At 39.1% G+C, this 20,035-nt stretch overlaps 1 protein-coding gene and 1 non-coding gene across 2 annotated transcripts in view; one reads left to right on the forward strand and one right to left on the reverse strand.

The window, feature by feature from the left end:
• The first annotated feature begins 1,321 nt into the window (after nucleotides 1-1,321).
• Nucleotides 1,322-20,035, forward strand: part of LOC143640489 (transport and Golgi organization protein 1 homolog) — a 40,201-nt gene continuing 21,487 nt past the window's right edge. Inside the window, exons 1-6 of the mRNA XM_077108261.1 lie at nucleotides 1,322-1,454; nucleotides 4,249-4,382; nucleotides 7,247-7,333; nucleotides 9,185-11,996; nucleotides 13,581-13,784; nucleotides 16,168-16,316. Coding sequence (XP_076964376.1) covers nucleotides 1,322-1,454; nucleotides 4,249-4,382; nucleotides 7,247-7,333; nucleotides 9,185-11,996; nucleotides 13,581-13,784; nucleotides 16,168-16,316 — 3,519 coding nt within the window. The remainder of the gene's footprint in view (nucleotides 1,455-4,248; nucleotides 4,383-7,246; nucleotides 7,334-9,184; nucleotides 11,997-13,580; nucleotides 13,785-16,167; nucleotides 16,317-20,035) is intronic.
• LOC143640501 (U6 spliceosomal RNA) lies at nucleotides 19,359-19,465 on the reverse strand. The gene has a single exon (XR_013154957.1). It is a non-coding gene; the product is annotated as a U6 spliceosomal RNA (small nuclear RNA).

Below are 20,035 nucleotides of genomic sequence, written 5' to 3' on the forward strand. Positions count from 1 at the left end.
TATACTTTCCTTGAAGAGGGCAGGGAGGGAAGTTACATTCTGCAGTTTGGCAGTTGGGGACAGCACATTCTGGGAACAAGATTAGCAAACAGTTCGGCAGTTGGGGACAGCACATTCTGGGAACAAGATTAGCAGACAGTTTTTTAAGATTTCAACGGTGTTTTGTTGAGCATACAGAAAAACAGAGTAACAAGTACCTGTTTTATTAACCTTTCAACTGGATGTGTGACTGCCTCAATTTACTCTAAAATAAGGATTGGAATAGGACCTACTACTACTGTAAGGTACTATTGTTATGAAGATTAAATGAATTGATATGTATAAAACCTTCAGAATAACAACTGGACATAAAGAAAGTGTTCAAGAAATGTTAGCTAATTGCTTTCTTCTCTGACAACCGGTTTTGACAGTTGGTTCCCACGAAGTTGTGGACTTTTTCAGACCAGGACCAGATATCTTGTCTTTAGATTTTCATCCACTCCCACACCGTGCTAGGGCTTTGTCCAGCATCTGGCATGAATGGTAGCACAAAATGAAAGTTAAAAATATGCTGTTGAATTAAATGATTTCTTCCCTTATGGATAAAGATAAGAATCTCAAGATCTTAGCCCGAAGACTACTGTCCATCTCTCTGCCCTCACTTGTCCCCGCCTTAAAAAAAAGCAGGCCATAGTCTCCAGTTTACACCCTCACTCACAGTTCCATTCACTTTCCCACTTTCCCCTTTCCTAATCAGAGGGATTGGGGTGGGGCTTCAAGGAACCTCTAGGAGTTTGAAGGGGAGGGAGCTTGGAACCATAGACTAGCTGTGACAAGTCATGGGTGGGATTTGGTAGTTCAGAAAAGGTGGTACCAGACCAGGAATGGGGGATGGGAGTGATGGTGAAGTGGAGTAGGCTAGTTCAGGATGGACCAGAAATGAGACGTTGATGAAAGCCAGAAAAGACCGGTTGGCAGAGTGGCGGGGGATGGTGGGTGGCGAATGGAATCATGCGGAGGGTCGCTTGTGAGGGCACCGAAGCAAAGGCAGGTGATTGGACGAGAAAGAGAGTCCTAGTTGCCACGGCAGCGACTAGAGGAGAAGGTCTTCAGTTGAGGAGCAGGTCTCCACTAGAGAAGGACGGGGAGCTCCGGCTCCCTGCATTCCCCAGTAGAGCCAGTGCATCGACCCCCATATATCCCTGCTGACGTGTCAACCGGGAAAGGCTGAAGCCTTCCCGGGTGCCGCCCCTCCGCGCCTTGCTACCCACCCTGCCCCCTGAGCCCCATGCCCGCCGCAGCCTACTCCACCGCGTCACCGGCTCCCCGAGGTGACCACAACATGGCTGCGGCGCCGGGGCTGCTCTTCTGGCTGTTCGTGCTCTGTCCGACCTGGCGAGTACTGGGCCAACCGGACCCGAGCACTGGCCAGCGCTTCTGGAAGCACAAACTCTGTGCAGACGACGAATGCAGCAGTGAGTGCGCAGGCGGGTGGGCGGCCCGGGGTCTCCGCGGTGGCTCTTCAGGGCTGCATGGGGCTCTGATCTCCCAGTCCCCAGCCCCGCCGGCTGGGCTAGGGGGTCGAAGGACGACGGGTGGGGTGCAGGAGTGACAAGAGCCTCGGGACCCTGCGTGTGCCCACTCCGGCTCTGCCTGGGCCCCCGCCAGCCCGCTCGGGTTGCGGGGGTTTGGACTCCCACTTGTTGCCAGCGTTTTATTTTTCTCTACTGACTGAGGCGGGGGTTGGGAAACACGATTCCTCAGGGACAGCTCTCAGTTTATTCCCTTCCAGGATTTGCCTAGGATCTCAATGGGTGATGGGGTTGCGCGCCACGCGCCCGGGGCTCCCCACACTGTAGCAGAGCGCTTTTCTGCCCCCGCCACAGGGACCTGGGCCGGTGCGGTATCAGGGCAGATGCTCTCCAGGGCTAGGTGGCCTTAATCCCAGTGGCAGGTTGATGGTGGGGCTCCTTGGGAAAGGCTCACTGGCCCCTTCGTTTTTTTTTTGCTGCACTGGGGATTGGGCTGGTTTTGCCTTTTAACAGGGACTAGAGTTTAGGCTTGGGAAGAGCACCGAGTCCAGGCACGCAATGTGTTCCGAGGTCTCGGCCCCGACTCTGCTTCAACCTGTCATTTCTGTGCATAGAAGCCTCCCTTCATATTTGAGGTAGGGTAGCAGGTGGGCCAGTAATCTTTTGCTTTTGAAAGAGGCCAAGGATCTGCACTGGCCACCTGGGAACTGCAGCCTCTTCTGTGTGCAGGAAGCGGACAGAATTGCTTCCCAGTCCTGGATTGGAGGTGGGCGGTGGGGAGGATGTAGCCATTCAGATGAAGAGGTTTGTTGCAATAACAATAATAAATACTCCAAGATTTTTATAAGCCAATTCAGTTTTAGACTCAGTTGCTAGTGTTGTTGGAACCTCTTTCCTCTATATATTTACTGGCCCAGAATTCTTCTTTTGGCCTCCTGCTTGGTTTCTAGTAACCTTGTAACTTGATGACCATGTTGTCCATAAATTGTAAGCAGTATATATTTTAAAATATTCATGCTGAAAAGGCCAAGAAGTTTACCATTGAGCTCTTTATGCCTAAATTGGTGTTACCAAAAACAAATTTTATAATTTGAATTGTTTGTTCCACTCCCATAAAGAAAAAAGATGTTTCCAATATATGTTAAGCTGTTCCTAGAGGTAACCCTAAGGCTGGAGTAAATAAACACTCAGAAAAGCAAAGCAGCTGCCATGATATTTCCTTTCAGTTTTGGGTGAACAAAATCAGGCTTCCAGCATGGTAGAATGTTTGCTATTCTTTGCTGTCAAGCGCTATCCTATGTGGGCTACCTGGACAATCTCATCACTGATGCTTCCTCAGTACTAAGACATGGTGTTGGTAAGGTTCAGTGGGGTAACATAGCTTGAGAAATGGCCTGTGTCCAAACAGATGTGACCAAACACAACAGGTGGGTCTGTGTTGTGTTGTAGGAAGTAGTGAGGTGTGTATGTCAGGTGTCCTTGTGTGCCTTCCAAATAAGTGCTCCAAAAAAAAAAAATAACTAAATAGGTGCTCCATAGTATGCATTATGTTGTCACCTAATATATTACTGATTTGTAAATCCTCTATGACCTAAGGGGGAACAAGAGAAACATTGCCATTTCCACTTGTGATGAGAATTCCCCACCTTAAAGTGTCTCTCACCTTCAACTTGGCCTCTTAATTATCTATGAATTAGGATGCTGACAGTTTTGAAAATAGTCCTATTTTAGCTTCAAAATAACGTTACCCTCTCCAAATCTGTGTTTGTTCCTCAGACATATATTTTTATAAAACACACTTTCTTGTGTATTTTACTGCTAATTGGCCTTTAGAAAAAGTGTTATTTCCATTTCTTCTTTGTGCTTTTTACATACATCTATTGTCCATTTCATCTTAAATCAGAAACTGTGTATTTGGTCAACCAAAAGAAAAATGTTGCTTCTACCAGTTTCTAGATCAATTGTGATTCTAGTCCTGCATTTTAAGCATGAAGGTATTGCCTGACCTTTTCTCATGGTTAAACTTGTTCCTTGTCAGATAGGATACCCACTTTTGATTTTTGATATTAATGAGGATGTTTTGAAACAATCTTAATGTTGGATATAGTCAACAATATTTGCTCAGAGAAAATACATTTCCTGGTAATTTACCCAGATCCTGAACACAGAGACAGCAACTCTTCTGCAAATGAAATTGACAGTGTTTATGGCTGCATGGTAGCACTTGCAGCCACTTAAAGGTAATGTCTTTTAGCGGTTAGTTCAAGTTAATTAACCCCTTGGAGGTTCCTGGATATTCTTCCCTCTTCCCTCTCTATTACCTCTGCATGAAGCCATACTTAAGCCTGTCCGTGTCTACACTTGGATTTACATATTTGCAAAATGAAGCTTTTTATGATTATGAAACAGAAAAAAATTGAGGCCTGCAAGAACCAAGAGTTTCACTGAAACCAGCCATGATTGGTGGTAGCCACATTGCTTTTTATTTCTCAGCACAGAGAAAAATAGAGAAGCTTCCTTTTCCCTTGTCTAATTGCAGGGAATATTGTATTTTATAGCAATAAAATCTCGAAGAATTTTAGATACTTTGAGCAGGTGAATTAAAAGTGATTCCAGAGAGTACTGGAAAAACTTGATTTTTGTTCATAGTGGGATTCATATTTCCTGATGGGTCAATGTGGATCGTGAAAAATCAAATTCTAATGTTTGTTTTTCTTTTTTCAATGTTCATATACAGTGTTAATGTACCAAGGTGAAGCTCTTGAAGATTTCAGAGGCCCAGATTGTCGTTTTGTGAATTTTAAAAAAGGTGACCCTGTATATGTCTACTATAAACTGGCAGAGGTATCACCAGAACTTTGGGCCAGAAGTGTAAGTAAAAGTTTGACAGGTGTTATATTCTTACTTTTGATGGGTTTTTCAGCAGTGTAGATTTAAATGACTGATTTCTTGGGGTCTTTGTAGAGTTAACCTAACCTCTCTGCCAGGCCCTGTGCTCCTAACATGCCTTAGGCCTGGCACAGCATAGAAAGTCAGTAGACTTTCTGAAACAGAACTGAACTGGTTGTGGTTGCTACCCCTCACATCAAGTTCCAGAAGGCTCTACACATCATAAAGGTTGTCATGGTGAAAACCTGACAATTCTTAGCTTTGCTGCTTCAAAAGGGAAGGATTCAAGGACATTAGAGTTAATCCTGTAAATTAAGTCTGAGATAGTAACTCAGGCATGCATATTTAAAGTTGATTTTTTTGTGTATTTTACCTAATCATTTGTGCTGTTTTTACTCTAAAAAAGCAGAATATTATGTTCATTATGTGCTTTTTTTTTTTCTTTTTTGCAACTTCTGGGTCATCCATTTCCTGCTTTTCCTATAATCTATGCCTGAAGGTTCCCCCAGGGGTTCTACTTCTAGCCAGTTGTATGGATCTTCTGATGAAAGACATGACATTGTTTATATCATGCTTTGATATTTTAAATGGGGAGATTCACAAGGAGTGACCTCATTGAGAGACTTATGAGTATTGTCCTTTTCATTTAAATGTGATATGTGGATTGTTTACTTAAAATAGTAGCAAGGGTCTTTGATGACTGTAGGAATGTTCCAGTTTAGAGACATTCCGGGTTGCATCCCTGAAAGTTCTCACCCTAAATAAAATACCACACAGCAGAAAATAAGAGTAATCCCTATGGGAAAACTAGTTTCATTTTGTTGCCATTTCTGATTCTTAGGGAATGATCTTGAAACTTGGTGCCTTTAGGTACAAACTTTATATTTAGACAGAGTCCCAGTTGCAGTACTCCATATAAAGAACCATCTATTGTTTCTTTCAAGTATACCAAATAGGATTCGTAATCTTTAAACTTGGAACTGTTTTTCCATGTACCCAAGTGGCATTTTTCATACAGTAGTCATCTTTCTCCCCTTCTTTGAACTTTTGGATAAATGGGCTTGATTTACATTTTCTCCTGTCACATTGTAGCCTGTTAACTATGTTCATCCCTAGGACTCTTGCCATTCTGGGTGGCAGCACTCATCCTGTCTTCCTGAGGAGCCCTGCTTTCAGCACCTGACCAGAAAGGATCTTTGCCGACTGATGAGTGTTTGGGTGGCACTTTGTTTGCATTGCTCCTGTGGCATTCATTTGTCTTCTTTGCCTTCAGTCAGGTTGTGTTTTATCTTAGCTCCCTATAAAGTGAAAAACTTAGTTAGGAAAGGACCCCTGTCTAATCCATCTTCCTTTTGAATATTTCCATTCAGGGCAGTGGCACTTAAGTACATTTGTTCTGATAGTAGCTTATGCAGAATTTGTTCTCTTCTGGCAGTTCTTTGCTCCCCACCCACAAATCAAATCAGCAGCACCTCAACAGGGATGATGTATGGAAGCAAAATTAGGTATAAAAATTATTTCCAGTCATGAGCCTCCATGATTCTGCATCATTTTTTTTCATATCACAAGAAATGGGATACCACCCAGTGTGTAATTATGGAGCTTTATATAATCTATGGTCTCAATTGACACAGATTAATAGGAGATAAATGTGTTTCCTTTCTCCATACATCTCTGGTTTTTTTTCCTTTTCCAAATTTAACCTTAATAGAATTTTCATCAGAAGGGAAAAGTGTATTTCCCCTCAGACTCGCCTCTCATGTCATGAATGTTATACTTAGGAAATTAAAAACTCTTTAGTTTTCAAAATGATTCTCCTTTTGAGTTTTTAGTTTTCATTCTGCAATGTTGTTGATTTTCTAGAGTCTCAGACTTTATCTGCCAGTGATGAAGCTTTTAATTGCTCAGTCTTATCTAATCTTCATGGCAGTATTCTACCACTAATACTGGCTCTCAGATGGTTTCTAGATATAACAAGAACATTCATGAATGGGGATATTTTAGAGTTAGTGATAAGATGCCTTTTTTAATTTTCTTTTTTAGGCGTTTGATTTGCCTATCAGTTTCCTTTAATTATTGGCAAGAATCTTCTGTTCCTTTTAGTCAGTAGTTAGTAATAAGAGTGTCTTTCTCAAGGGGAACTTTATATACCTTTTGTACACTTTATGTAACTTCATATAATTTAGCTGTTGGTGCTGAAAATAAATGGGGTTCTTTTCTGCAGAGGATTTATTTTGGGTGAAACTGAGGCTTGATATGTGGTTTAGTATGCATTATATTGTAATTTTATTTTCTCCCCAAGTACTTGTAAAAGTAGATTTGGAAAAAGCTAGGAAAGCATATACTATCAATACATTTGCTATAGTGGTAATACATTTTAGAGATTTTGTATTGTTTTTACTTATTAATTTTCATGACTGTTATGTATTGGTTAAGAAAGACATAAATATTGGTTTATGAGCAATGCTACAAAATGTACAGGTAAATTCTTGCTAGAGGTTATTTGGAATTGCATTTATAACCAGCTTTGATTTATATAGTTTTAACCATATAATATACAATAATCTCCTATGCAAATCTTTTATTTATTTCAGAAGTCTTAACTTTATATGCTCTGTGTTGAGAATTAAGCTAAATGTAAAAAAGAAAACTTCAGTGGTTGGAAATGTTGTTTTAACAGTTCTGTATTTGGAATAATAATCTCAGTGTAATTGTTATAGCAACTTTCTTTCTTGGTTATACCATATACCTATCTATTATGTGTATATTTCCTGCCACTTCTGAGAATCTCTTATTTATATTTCTTGTACAGAATTTATTTTATATTTGTCTCCTTTGCACTATAGGTTGGCCATATTTTTGGTTATTTTCCGAAAGATTTCATCAAAGTAGTTCGTGAATATACTAAAGAAGAGCTACAAATTTCAACAGATGTAAGTTATGGATTTCTTTTTTGTTCTCAATTGTAAACTGGCTTATAAATTTACCCATTATATTCAGTTAACTGCTTCTGAAAGTTTTATAATGTGTTTATAACATTTGTGTATCAGATTTTTATTTGAAATCAGACTACCTATAAAAAAAGTTTGAAAGGCATTCAAGGGTGATTATATTATAATCTGAGAGTTTTCTAATATATTGAAACAGATATTCTTATAGAAGGCTGTTTACTCAACTATAGGGCTTTTCTCTTCTGTTTTATATGTGAAAAATAAATAATGTAATATATTTGTACTTGGCTATTAAATTTAAGAGGTAAATAATTTCATTTTACAGGCAAAAGGAGGTATTCCAACTTGAAAACTACTCATTGGATAGTTATTAGACATTTTAAGTATATTTAGGTTAAATTAATAAACTCTAACTTTTATACTAGGCTAGAAATACGTACTTACAAAGGTTTTCTTATTCTTAGTCATATATGGGATCGTAGTCATGTTATAGATTTGGAAAAGGGGACCTGAGTGTTTCAGGTGATGTTCAGTCTCAGATCTTTTAAGGCCCCAACTGCTTCCTTTATACAGCATTCCTGTATTGTGCTCTGACTTAAATTGATTTTGTGACTGAAAGGATTTCGTGTTCTAGAATTCTCACTTCAGCTGATTATTTTCTAGAGTTTTAAATTGTGTAGTAATTGATGCCCACCAACATTGAAACATCTTTGGGCAGCTCTTTGTAGTGGCTGTAGAATATGCAAGCTGCTAGGCTAGGATAGTTCTTAGATTAGATGGGGTGAATGGATAAAGTCATCCTGTTTGTTGTTGCTGTTCCTAAAATTTCTTCATAATCTCAGGGGCCATAAAATCACTTCTGTTGCTTGTTGGACTTCATTGTTGGTAAAGAGAGTTAGTTCTTGGGATTTAAGCTGTGACAGCAGTTCACTGATTACAGAGAACTCATTTGTTTTGAACTCTGCCTTTTCATTATGTTTCCCATTACATGCATCCCTCATGGCTTAGAAATGCATGTGATGGGGAGAGGAAATCACTCATCCCTACTACATTGAACTGCCTCCCCCACCCCCAGAACCCCCACAGAATATTATGAAGATTTAATTAGGAGATGGAAATTTTTAAAAAAATTTCCATTCATACTATGGCTCCTTTTATATGTCAATTTGCTTACTAGTGGCAAGAAGGAAGACTAAATAAATATATAGATAGTCCTGAGAGAGGTCTTAGTGACTGTGAAACCCTGATGAAGAGGAAGGTGTATAACTTGTTGAATCTTGTTTTCAGTTTGTTCTTGTGGTAATAATAATGTGAGGAGCCTCCTTAATATCATTCTTTATTCCATCAAATGTACTTGTATCTCAGTAAGATACTTTAAAACTGATTCATCTTTCTCAATGCTGCAGGATCTTCCAGCTTCTCCTGAGCAAATGATTAAGAATTAAATTCTTGAAACATAGGTGTAGATTTTAGAGCTTGAGGATCCTACAAGTGATACCTTGCCTTTCCCTACTTTTGCTCAGAGCAAATTGAGAGAGACCCAAGAGTCAGGCTGTTGGAGACCAAATTGTCACCATTTTTACTCATTATGCTTTTTAAAGAATATGACCCATGTTAAAAAAAAAGAAAGAAAGAATAGACTTTCTAACACTGTAGTCTAGAAAAAGACAGATTTACTCAGCCATAGAAGGAGTTAGCCAATGGGGGTTGGAGGAGGGTAATCTGGTTGACCCCAAAGATTCTTTAGAACCAATCCTGAATTTGGGAGCATGGATGAGTTTGCTTTTGTGACACTTTGTTATTGACACACTAATGTTTTCCTTTTCCTTATAGGAGACAGATTTTGTCTGTTTTGATGGTGGAAGAGACGATTTTGATAATTATAGTGTAGAAGAACTTCTAGGATTTTTGGAATTGTATGATTCTGCAAATGAAGATTCTGAGAAAGCTATAGAAAAAGTGGAACAATTTCCTGAAGTCTCCCAGGATGTTGAACCTGAACCTAAACCAGTAGTAGCAAACTCAGAGCAAATTGAAAGTGCATTCTCAGAAAACACTATGGATCTTGAGGAACAATTTCTGGCTCAGAAGAACCATCCTCATGCAGATAGTCAAACAGATAATGCTCAAGGTGAACAAACTTCATTTGAACCCTTTGAAGAAATACTACAAGATGAATTGAAAGTGCCAGAAAGTGAAAACAACAAAACCAGCAACAGTTCTCAGGTCTCAAATGAACAGAAGACTAATGCTTATACACTTTTGAAAAAAGAAATGACATTAGACTTGAAAACCAAATTTGGTTATACTGCTGATGCACTTGTGTCTGATTATGAGACGACCAGACTGGTGACTTCATTAGACGAAGATTTTGATGATGAGGAATTGGATGCTGATTATTATGCATTTGATAAGGAAGAAGAGGAGAATGAGGAAAGCTTTGGGGAGCTCCCATTACTAACCTTTATAAGTGAAGAAGGCATGAAATTCCCAGTAGAGTTTGGAGTGGAGAAATATTCAATAGGTGAAGAGCAGAATTCAAATGAAGAAGATAAGGTTGAGGTAATTCTGCCCCCAGGCATCAAGGATGATGACAAAAATATACTGACAACCTTGGAGGATACTTTATTTATTGGCACAGGTGGTGACGAGAAAACAGATATGATGGATTTGGGGAATTCTTATTCAGAAGAAGAAAAAGAAGATGAGGAAGCTTTAGTTCCAGATAGAAAACAGAAGAAACCACAAGCAGCAACAGATTATATTTATCCTGAAAGTGCAGAATATGGTCTTTTTGTGGAAACCTCTAAGACAGATAATGATGAAGAGCCAAAAGTGGACATCGAACTTCATATTAAAGGAAAAGAGACAGATGTTCAGGAGCCTAAGAAGCACCTGATGCAAGATGTTTCAGAATTAGAGGATGAGAAGATAGAAGGGATGATTGCATATACTTCTCCCCAAAGCAATAAGCTCAGCTCATTGCCAGCTGTTGAAAAGGGCAAGGACACATTAAAATCAGCCTTTGAAAACAAAGAGAATGACCTAAAAGAAGCAGTTATCCATATCTCAAAAGACTCAAAAGAAGTGAATGAAGAACTCTCTTCACCTGGAGAGAAGATTTTGGAAGATAGCTTAGAGAATAAATCTCTACATAAAGCTGTAGGGAGTCTGATGACCCAAGAACAGAGTAAACCACCAGAATCCTTGGGCATTGCAACATTCCTGGGAGATAACCAAAATGATACATCCAAAGATGGAATGGAGGAGCCAGGTTCAGTAAATACACCAACCCTGCACATAGACTCAGTGGAGCATCAACCTCAGGAAATTAAAGAGGGACTAGTTCTGAAAACTGAAAATCAATCTGGATTCTCCTCTCCAGATGGAATTGGTTTGTTAAGAGAACCAGAAGAAGAGGTCCACAGTCCCAGAAAAAATTTTTCTTGGCAACAAGAAAGAGATGTGATTGTTACAGTTAGTCATGTAAATGAGAAGATAGGGCTTTCCAAGCACAAGGGTAAAGAGCAGTCCTTGGCTGAAGAATTGATTCAGCATAAGGCAACACAGGGGACACAGGAAATTAAAAAAACAGAGCAAACTGACGAGGTAGAAGTACCGGGTCTCCATACCGAAAGGCCAGCATCAGTAGAGGAGGATTATTGTCCCCCTGAAGAGCTACTGGAGGATGAAAATGCTGTAAGTGCAAAACAGTCAAAAGAAAAACATTCTGGGATTCAGAATGTTAACCAGCACGTTCTTGAGAAAGCAATTTTAGAGACTATCAATCCTGATCTAGAAACCAAAGAAAACAAACAAGAAATGAGTATAATTTGGGAGATTTTTAAGAAAAGTGAAACCACAGCCAAAAGGGTAGACATGATGGACAAGGAACGAGGTGATATGGAAATGGGAAAGGAGGAAAGTCCTCTGGCAGATGAGGAAGCCCAGGGACTCTTTGACGGAAGTGATGAGGAAAACACTCAGACTTCAGGGATAAGTGAAGTATTTCAGGATAAAAATTCTGATGATCTTGAAAAAGACAACCCTAAGGAACATCTGAACACTTCAGGGTCTACAGAAAAGGCTACTGGAAAAGAAATCTCAAAAGAGGACCTTGAGGACATAGGGCATATCACGGATGCAGAAAGCCAGGGTCCTGCTTATGCAGATCTTGAAGATGATATACTCCCACAGAGTCCACATATAGCCCTAAAGCCAGAGCTTAGCGATCAGGAGGAAGACTTGCCCATAATCCGCAGCTTCTTTACGGAACAAAAGTCCTTGCAACGCTTCCTGAAGTACTTTGATGTCCAAGAACTGGAAGCCATGTTGCAGGAAATGTCATTAAAGCTGAAGTCGGCACAGCAGGAGAGCCTGCCCTATAACGTGGAAAAAGTTCTAGATAAGGTCTTCCGTGCCTCTGAGTCACACATTTTGAGCGTAGCAGAGCAAATGCTTGATAATCGTGTGAATGATATTAGAGACATAGGAATAAAGGAAAGTAACATATTTGAAGAGGCTGCAGTGCTTGATGATATCCAATACTTGATCTATTTTGTGAGGTACAAGCACTCCACAGTGGAGGAGACTGCTCCATTGATAACAGTGCCTCCTCTACAGGAAATCTGGACTAAAGCTGAAGGTAAATACCTGCTTGCGGCTTGAGCTGGAGAAAAGGAGTTGTTCCATCCAGGTGTTTTTGTGTATTATTGTAAAGTTCTGTTCAGTTTCCATGTGCCTAAAGGAGAAAGAAGGCTGACTCAGGAGCCCCATATATTCCTTTATTCATTCTTTTGGGCTAGAGCATGAAAGGACATTGCTTATTCTTTTTTCCTTTAGGACAGTTGGGATTGGTTAGCATGTTCAAAGAGAAATTTTATAAAAAGTTAAAGAGAAAGATATAAATGAGAAACTAATGCACAAAAGTAGACCTGTTAACAGTACAGATTTTATGTTAAAATTATAAAAGGGCTTTATTAAACATAATTTCTTAATCATAAAATATCTGTACTAGATCATGTGGGTGTGGAGTTACTAGCATAACTTTTTTTATTTTAGAATTTAATCTCTTTTTATGTGGTGCTGAGGATCGAACCCAGTGCCTCACCTGCACTAGGCAAGTGCTCTGTCACTCAAGCCTAGCCCTGGAATAACTTTTAATGGATAGCTTGCCTGAATTCCCCTCCCCAACATTTATATTTGTGGATACCATGCTATTTCCAGTCTCTTGGGGGAGAGGTCACTTATTCTGGTTTTACTCCTCTGGGTTCTAAGGTCCTTGCATTCATATTAATCAAGGATGGAACCAGGATGACAAGCCTTATAATGTAGTGCTTGACACATAGAAGCCTTTCAATTAAATATTCGTCAAACTGACAATGAGCCCCAATATCCTCATAAAAGCTTTCTGTTTCCTGGTTTCATATTTGATCATCTCTATCCATTGTTTTTCAAAATGAAATACTTCAACTGAGAGTATATGATAAGAATTCCAGAAGGACATATAAAGCCATTGGAAAATTTACATCCCAAGAATGCTAATTTTACCTGATAATTTGGGGAAGAAAACAGTTGTACATTTAATCAAAGCAGATATATTTTGGATAAGAATGCAAAGTACAAGTGAATGTTCAGGGTAGAATATGAAGCTGTGAAGAGATAATCTTTGCTCTGGATCCTATTGGTCTATGTCCTGAGCTCAGGAAGGAGATAGGTTCACCATTTGGTTCCTAGGTTACTTGGAACATATTTGAAAGTCACATTAGCAAGCTAGACTTACGGAATTCCCTTCTCTATACTGGCTCGGTGAGACCAGCACACTTGTAGATGAAAGAGTTCCTGTTATTTCTGAGCAGAATAGACATTTCACATTTTTGTTCTGGACCAGAATTCTCTTCTGCACATTTATTCATGTGGGTGTATGTTGGTTTGCCAAGGGAAGTTAAGTTATTGAAGCCTCTATCATAAATGTATTTGTTTATGAAATACTTTGGATTAAAGGCTTCTTTATAAATTTGACTGTATAGTTCAGTCATCCTTTAAATGGGATGAAAACAATGAACCCTCCCGTATCCTTGCCCAGTTGTTCTCATGGGCGCATGCCAGGACAAGGAGGGCAGTGTTGAGGTATCTGGAGCTGTGTGCTGAGGGGGAGTGCTGATCATTGGGCTTAAGTGGGGGTAGATAGTGTCATCCAGCTGGCTCAATGCATTCTTCTCCCCTGTAGAGATGCAGCCACCCCATGAAGATGATTTTCCTAAAGAGAACACAAATCATCTTAATAGAAATCTTCATGAAGAGCCTCGCCTCCTGAGTCATCATTTAAATATGAACCATCCTGAAGAGCCCAGCCTCTTGAGTCAACCTGTGACTGAGGACATGGGTGTCTTAGAAGTGTCTCAGATCCCAAATACTGAGAAAGTAGACCCAGGTAAATCTTGCCAATTTTTCTCTACAAAGTAGAGGTATTATCATAATGAAGGCTTTCAAGGTTATTTGTTGCCAAAGGTACAAAATAGAGCAGAGAGTAATATAGGTACATGTGAGTTCAAAAAACAAAATCTCTTAAGTGAGAGAAAATCAAGAATAAAGATGACTAGAAATCAAAAATAGGCCAGAGACTGTAACTCACCTAAAAGCAAATGTTTAGCTATGACTAGCTTGTGTAAACCATTTACAACTAAAATATTATTCTTCAAAGGCCTTATGCTCTAAAACTGTAATTTTCAACCAGACCAACAGCATCAGAAACTCTGGGGGTGGGACCCACAATCTGTGTTTAGCAGGCCTTCCAGGAAAGTCTGGCCTGGTACAAGTTAGCTTGAGAATCACTGTTCATAGTCTCTTAAATTCTGTGTTTTTTCCCTTTTCTTCTAAATGGAATGTACTATACCTCAAGTCCTGTTTTGACTTGCTTCCTGGACATGGTAATTAAACTTTTTCAAATGCAGTCAATCGTCCAGATCTTTATACTTACAGGAAGCAGTACAGAACTGCAATCCATTTTAGACTGACACTTATGAATACTTCATCATAGTGCACAGTATCCAGTGGGAGATGAGAAACAATTTTTCAAAAAAAATCCCCAATAATGGCATCAATAGCATTCTACTTTTGTGTTGCTCACTCTCATTTTATCAGTAAATTACATTATGACTAATTGTTTTATTTTATCCATCCAGTATGGTGCTGTGAAGCCATAATTACTGTATTTTGTGTTTTTAAAGGTTCTGGTCTGTAAGCATAGCTATAGCATTATCCTGCACCAGTGCAGGGCTTAGCAGCACTGATCCTGACCCTGCCCCCATCTGCACACACAGAGTGTAGGAGAACTCATGGCAGGGGGGATTCAGTTAATTTGAGAAGGAATAACATATCAGTTCTTCCATTTTCCAGAAGACATTTCATTCATATATGAACACTACTGACTTCTGAACTGTCTTTAACTCCATAAGGTTCTGAAAATGAATCACGCACCATTAAGATTTGTTATTTTCATGCTCCAAAACTTTCAAGATTAGGGAAAACTTGGCTTACAAAATTAAGCATGAATTATTTCCCTGGCCTTTTAGGTTCCACCACAAAATGATGTCAATCACCTTTATATGTAAAATCTTCCCAAATGTCATTTAATGTGTCTCAAGTGCTGAGATGCTGAGCCAATGGGCAGACTTCACCAGCAGTCAAATTCATAGACCAATAGTGATTGGAGGGCCTGGGGTTGTAGCTCAGTGGTAGAGTGCTTGTCTAACATGTGAGGCACTGGGTTTGATTCTCAGCACTGCACACAAATAAATAAAATAAAGGTCCATCAAAAACTAAAAAAAAAAAATTTAAAAATTAGGCAAAAGCTTAAAAAAATAGTAGTGAATGGAATCTCAGGGTTGAGAAAGACCTTAGAGGCAACTGGTCCAACTTCCTTTTTTTTAGAGAGAGGGAGAGAGAGAGAGAGAGAGAGAGAGAGAGAGAGAGAGAGAGAGAGAGAGAGAGAGTGTTTTAATATTTATTTTTTAGTTATCTGCGGACACAACATCTTTTTTTTTTTTTTTATGTGGTGCTGAAGATCGAACCCTGGCCGCACGGCCAGACGAGCGCACTACCGCTTGAGCCACATCCCCAGCCCAACTGGTCCAACTTCTTAATAACTGCACGTTGGACTCCTAGCTGTTTAATCAAACGTACCCCAGGCTCATGTAACTCATACTGAAATTCCACCCCTACAAGCTCTCAGGTCTAATTGGAATTCTACCTCATTCACAGAGCCTCAATGCAGGTCTGTACCCAATATCCTTTAGTCTCTCTTGATATTACTGTGTTCTTTTTAAATAGCTGTCATCTGTCCACTCAATAAATAGTTGTTGAGTATCTCTGCCAGGTGCCAGATGCTGTGTTAAGCCTTGGCTCATTCCACCTGTAAATCTGCAAACCAAGACTCCCTCTCTTTCAGCTTTCCTAAAATTTTTAACACAAAGTTTCACCAGCACTAAATCCATGTTTGTTGAATGTCACCCTGTCTATATATCTCTGGTTTTAAAAATTTTCCTTTAGTAAATATTGTTCTGATAGCAGTTGTATGGCCATGGAAGTAGTGGAGAGTAGACTGGAGATTGTTCATTTTATAATTGAAGGGTCTGACAGCTCTAATTAGGATTTTGAAGTTTTCTTCTCTGTGTTAATTGTCTTTAGGAGAGCCACATATTCCAGGCACTGTGATTCATATATTTAGTGAAACACTGATGAATATTGAAACTGAAGAAAGACAATTCTTATTCTATAGCATAAAATAAAATAGCCATTTCCCCTTTCAATTTTAGAGCTACTTATAACAGAAGGTACTCCTGTTGATGATGCTGATACAGAAAAACAACTAAAGGACATAAAGTTGGAAGAGCCAGCAGATGCCACCCTTTTGGACAACGTGCTTTCCTTGTTATATTCATACTTGCTTTATTTCACTAAGATGGTAAGTTTGACATAGTTTCTTCAATTAGAATGTTGATTATTTATTAGTTTTTAAGTGGCTTCTGGTCATGAAGTGAAGAACTTAAAATGTCTTTATGAAAATGACTCCTGACCCTTTGAGTAGATAGCTCCTAAAACAAAAGCCATAGGGGTGTGGCTTAATGGCTACTTAGTTTAGCATATGAGGAAGATTTGCTGTCTACCAAGGCTGGACATTTGTACACCTGTAAAAACTTGGTTCTTCCCCTCAGAACCTTTCATTCTGGCAGGGAGATAATAGCATTCACTTGAAACACAGTAAGATAATGGCAGAAAGAGAGGTATTTATTTGATGGTAGAACATTATTGTCCATAAATGCATTTATTATGGTTGGAAGGGTGATCAATAAGGTCAGAAAGTAGTTGAGATGTGTTTGAAGCACAGGCAAAGGGCAAACAGGAGTGTGACATGTGGTTTGTTGTTGATTAGACAGGCTGGGGTGGAGGATGGTGGGGGAAGTTGGCAGTCAGAAGAAATGTGTTCAGAGAAATGGAAACATGAAGAAAAGGATATTTGGGGAGGCCAGGAGAATGTAAATAGTTGGTGTTGTATAACGTGTGAAGTTGGAGGGGGATGGTCTGTTGGAGAGGCCAGCAAATCTTAAAGGAAGTTTTGGGCCAAAGTAGCATTAGACCATTAATAGTGGGGATCCTTAGAAAGTTTTAAGAATGAAAGGAATTAGGTTAGATCTGTTTCTTAGAAAGAGTCACTTAAGGCTGACCTTTCTAAAGAAAATCATGATCCAAACAAGACATTTAATCTGTCTAGAAGCTTATCTAAGCATTTTAGGACTTACCTCCCCGTCATGGTATTTGTTGATGTTGGACTTTTAGAGTTTAATTATAGGAATGAGAAAGCTTTTAGAGCTTGGAGGATAAGATGGTCCTAGGGCCATTGTGACAGTAATCCTTCTCAACTGAAGTTGTTTCCTGTAAGTTGTGTTATTTCAAGACTTGTTTAAGAAAAGTGATGTTGTTGTTTTCCTTGTAAAATGTATAGATTTTGAAGCCAGGTAGATCTGGTTTCAAATCCCAAGGTTATCATTTAGAAGTTTGGGCAAATAACTAAACTTTTGAATATCAGATTCCCCATCTGAAAAATGTAGATAATGCTTACTCCAATCATAAGAATTAAATGATTTGACAAGGTAAAGTGTCTGGTGAGATGTCTGGCATTTTGTAGGGTTTTACCCCCACGCACCCCCTAATTCTCATGTAGGCAGTCAGAGGTGGTATAAAGACAATGAATACCTGGGGAGGAGAGACCACCAGGGTGGAAAAGATGTGATGGGGAGAAATGAATCAGTTTTCAGTTGGCTCCATGTTTGTTCATGGTGGTGGCAGCCACCTGGGTAAGTAGTATGTACAAGCCAGGCAGTTAGAATAATGATATTTCCAGTGATTAAAGCCCAGTCTTCCACAGTCATAATTTGATTATCAGAATGAATCAACATCACTTGGAAAGTTTACAGCCTCATGATATGGGAAGGATTTCTTTATTCGTATTTTTAGGTATGCACAGAGCCCTCCTCTAGGTCTAGGTCGGGGTACACGAATGTGGTGCAGGTATGGTCAGTGATTTTGCGGTGATAGGTAAGACATTGACGTGAGTGGCAAAGAAGAGGCACAATGTTACGAGACTGATTTGAAAGGAGCCTTCAAAAAGGCATTTTGATGGCCCAGTATGTACAGGACATTGTGCGAGGACTAAAAGAGTCTAACAGGTGTAAGGCGTGATTGTGATTTTTGAAAGCCTTAAGAAAAGGACTTAACAAATATATGCAAAAATTATGAACAAGTCAATGTAAAATCTTAAACAAGTAGTATGATATCTGATAGGACTGGAGAGTAATAGGCTCTGATGTGTTTGGGAGATGTGCACCAATCAGATTCATTGATCAATGGAATCTTAGTAGAATCTTAGTGTTAGAAGAAACCTTGGAAGGCTGTTAGTCTAGTTTCTCACTCATTGCTGTAATTTTCTTTACTGTGGCCCTGACGAGTAGTTATGAGGCCTGTACACCAGTATTTCCTAGCAGGAGTCACTCTCTTACAAGGCTATATGTTCTTCTGTTGTCTAGTTCATCCTTGTATTGACTCCAAATTTTCCTCCACATGATTTCCTCTATAAAATTTAATTCTTTTCTACATAGAAATCCTTTAAATATTTGAAGTTATATCTTAATTTAAAAATTATTTTTAGTATTTTTATCATGGAAACTTTCAAATAAGAGCAGAGAGAATAGTAGGGGACTATAGGTAATCATAACATACTGTACATTTCAGAATACTAGAAGAAAAGATTGTGAAAGTTTTACCATAAATGATGTTTGAGGATGTAGATATATTTAACCTGATTTAAACGTTACATAGTGTATACATGCATCAAAATGTCATGTTACCTACTTCAATAATTATAATGTTTATTTCTATGTACTAATTAAAAAATAAATTTAATTAGAAAAGCTTTAAAGAAAAGCATAGAGAATAGTATAATGAACCCATGGGCCATCACCCAACTTAACAGTAATTCCTTGATAGCCAATATCAGTGAGTTTTTTTTTAATTTGTTCTAATTGGTTATACATGATAGCAGAATGCATTTTGATTCATTGTACATAAATGGAACAAAACTTTTCCTAGTTGTACACAACACATGTAGTAGTCCTACATGTACCTCGGGTAATGAGGTTCATCTCATTCCACCATCTTTCCTATCCCTATGCCCTCTCGCCTGTCCTACCTCCCCTTTGCCCAATCACAGTTCCTCCATTCTTTCCATGCCCCTTGCCACCCACCTCACCCCCATTATGGGTCAGCATCCACTTTCAGAGAGAACATACAGCTTTTGGTTTTTGGGATTGGCTTACTTCCCTTAGCCTGATATTCCCATTCACCCGCAGATGCCATAATTTTTTTCTCTTTTAATGCTATAAGTAACATTTCATTTTGTATATGTACCACAGTTTCTTTATCCATTCATATGTTGAAGGGTTGTTTCCACAAAACTAAGGAATGCTTCACAAATGTGGGTGTCATCCTTGCTCAGGGACCATGCTAATTTTTTCTGTATTGTCCCAATTTTAGTATATGTGCTGCCAAAGCAATCACACTCTGAGTTTTAACAAATGTAGATACCCATGTAAAAACTACCATAATCAAGATATAGAACAGTTTTTTTCACTAGAAAAGGGGTTTCCTTGGGATCCTTCCCAGTGAGTTCCTTCACCACCTGTTCCAGGCAACCACTGATAACTTTTTTTTTTAAAACTATAGATTCACTTTTCCTACAGTACTATTTCATATATATGCCCCTATAAGTGGACTCATATCTAGGAGTGCAATTGCCTCCTATGTTTAATGTATGTTTTTATCTTATGTGATACTGTCAAGCCATGCTAATAAATGACCACAATCATTTTATACTTCCACCAGCAATTTAGGAGACTTCCACTTGACTTCATCTTCACTAGCACTTGGGCCATTCTAGTGGGTATGTCTTTGTGAGTTTATTTCCTGATAACTAATGATATTGAGTGAACTTTTTTTTTTTTGAGATAGGGTCTTACTAACTTGCTTAGGCTCAAACTAACTTGCCAGCCTCAAACTTGGTATCCTCCTACCTCAACCTTCTGAGCTGCTGGGATTACAGACATGTGCTATCATGCCTGGATCAAATAC

The sequence above is a fragment of the Callospermophilus lateralis genome, unplaced genomic scaffold (assembly GCF_048772815.1).
Source record: "Callospermophilus lateralis isolate mCalLat2 unplaced genomic scaffold, mCalLat2.hap1 Scaffold_312, whole genome shotgun sequence".
Classification (NCBI taxonomy): Eukaryota; Metazoa; Chordata; class Mammalia; order Rodentia; family Sciuridae; genus Callospermophilus; species Callospermophilus lateralis.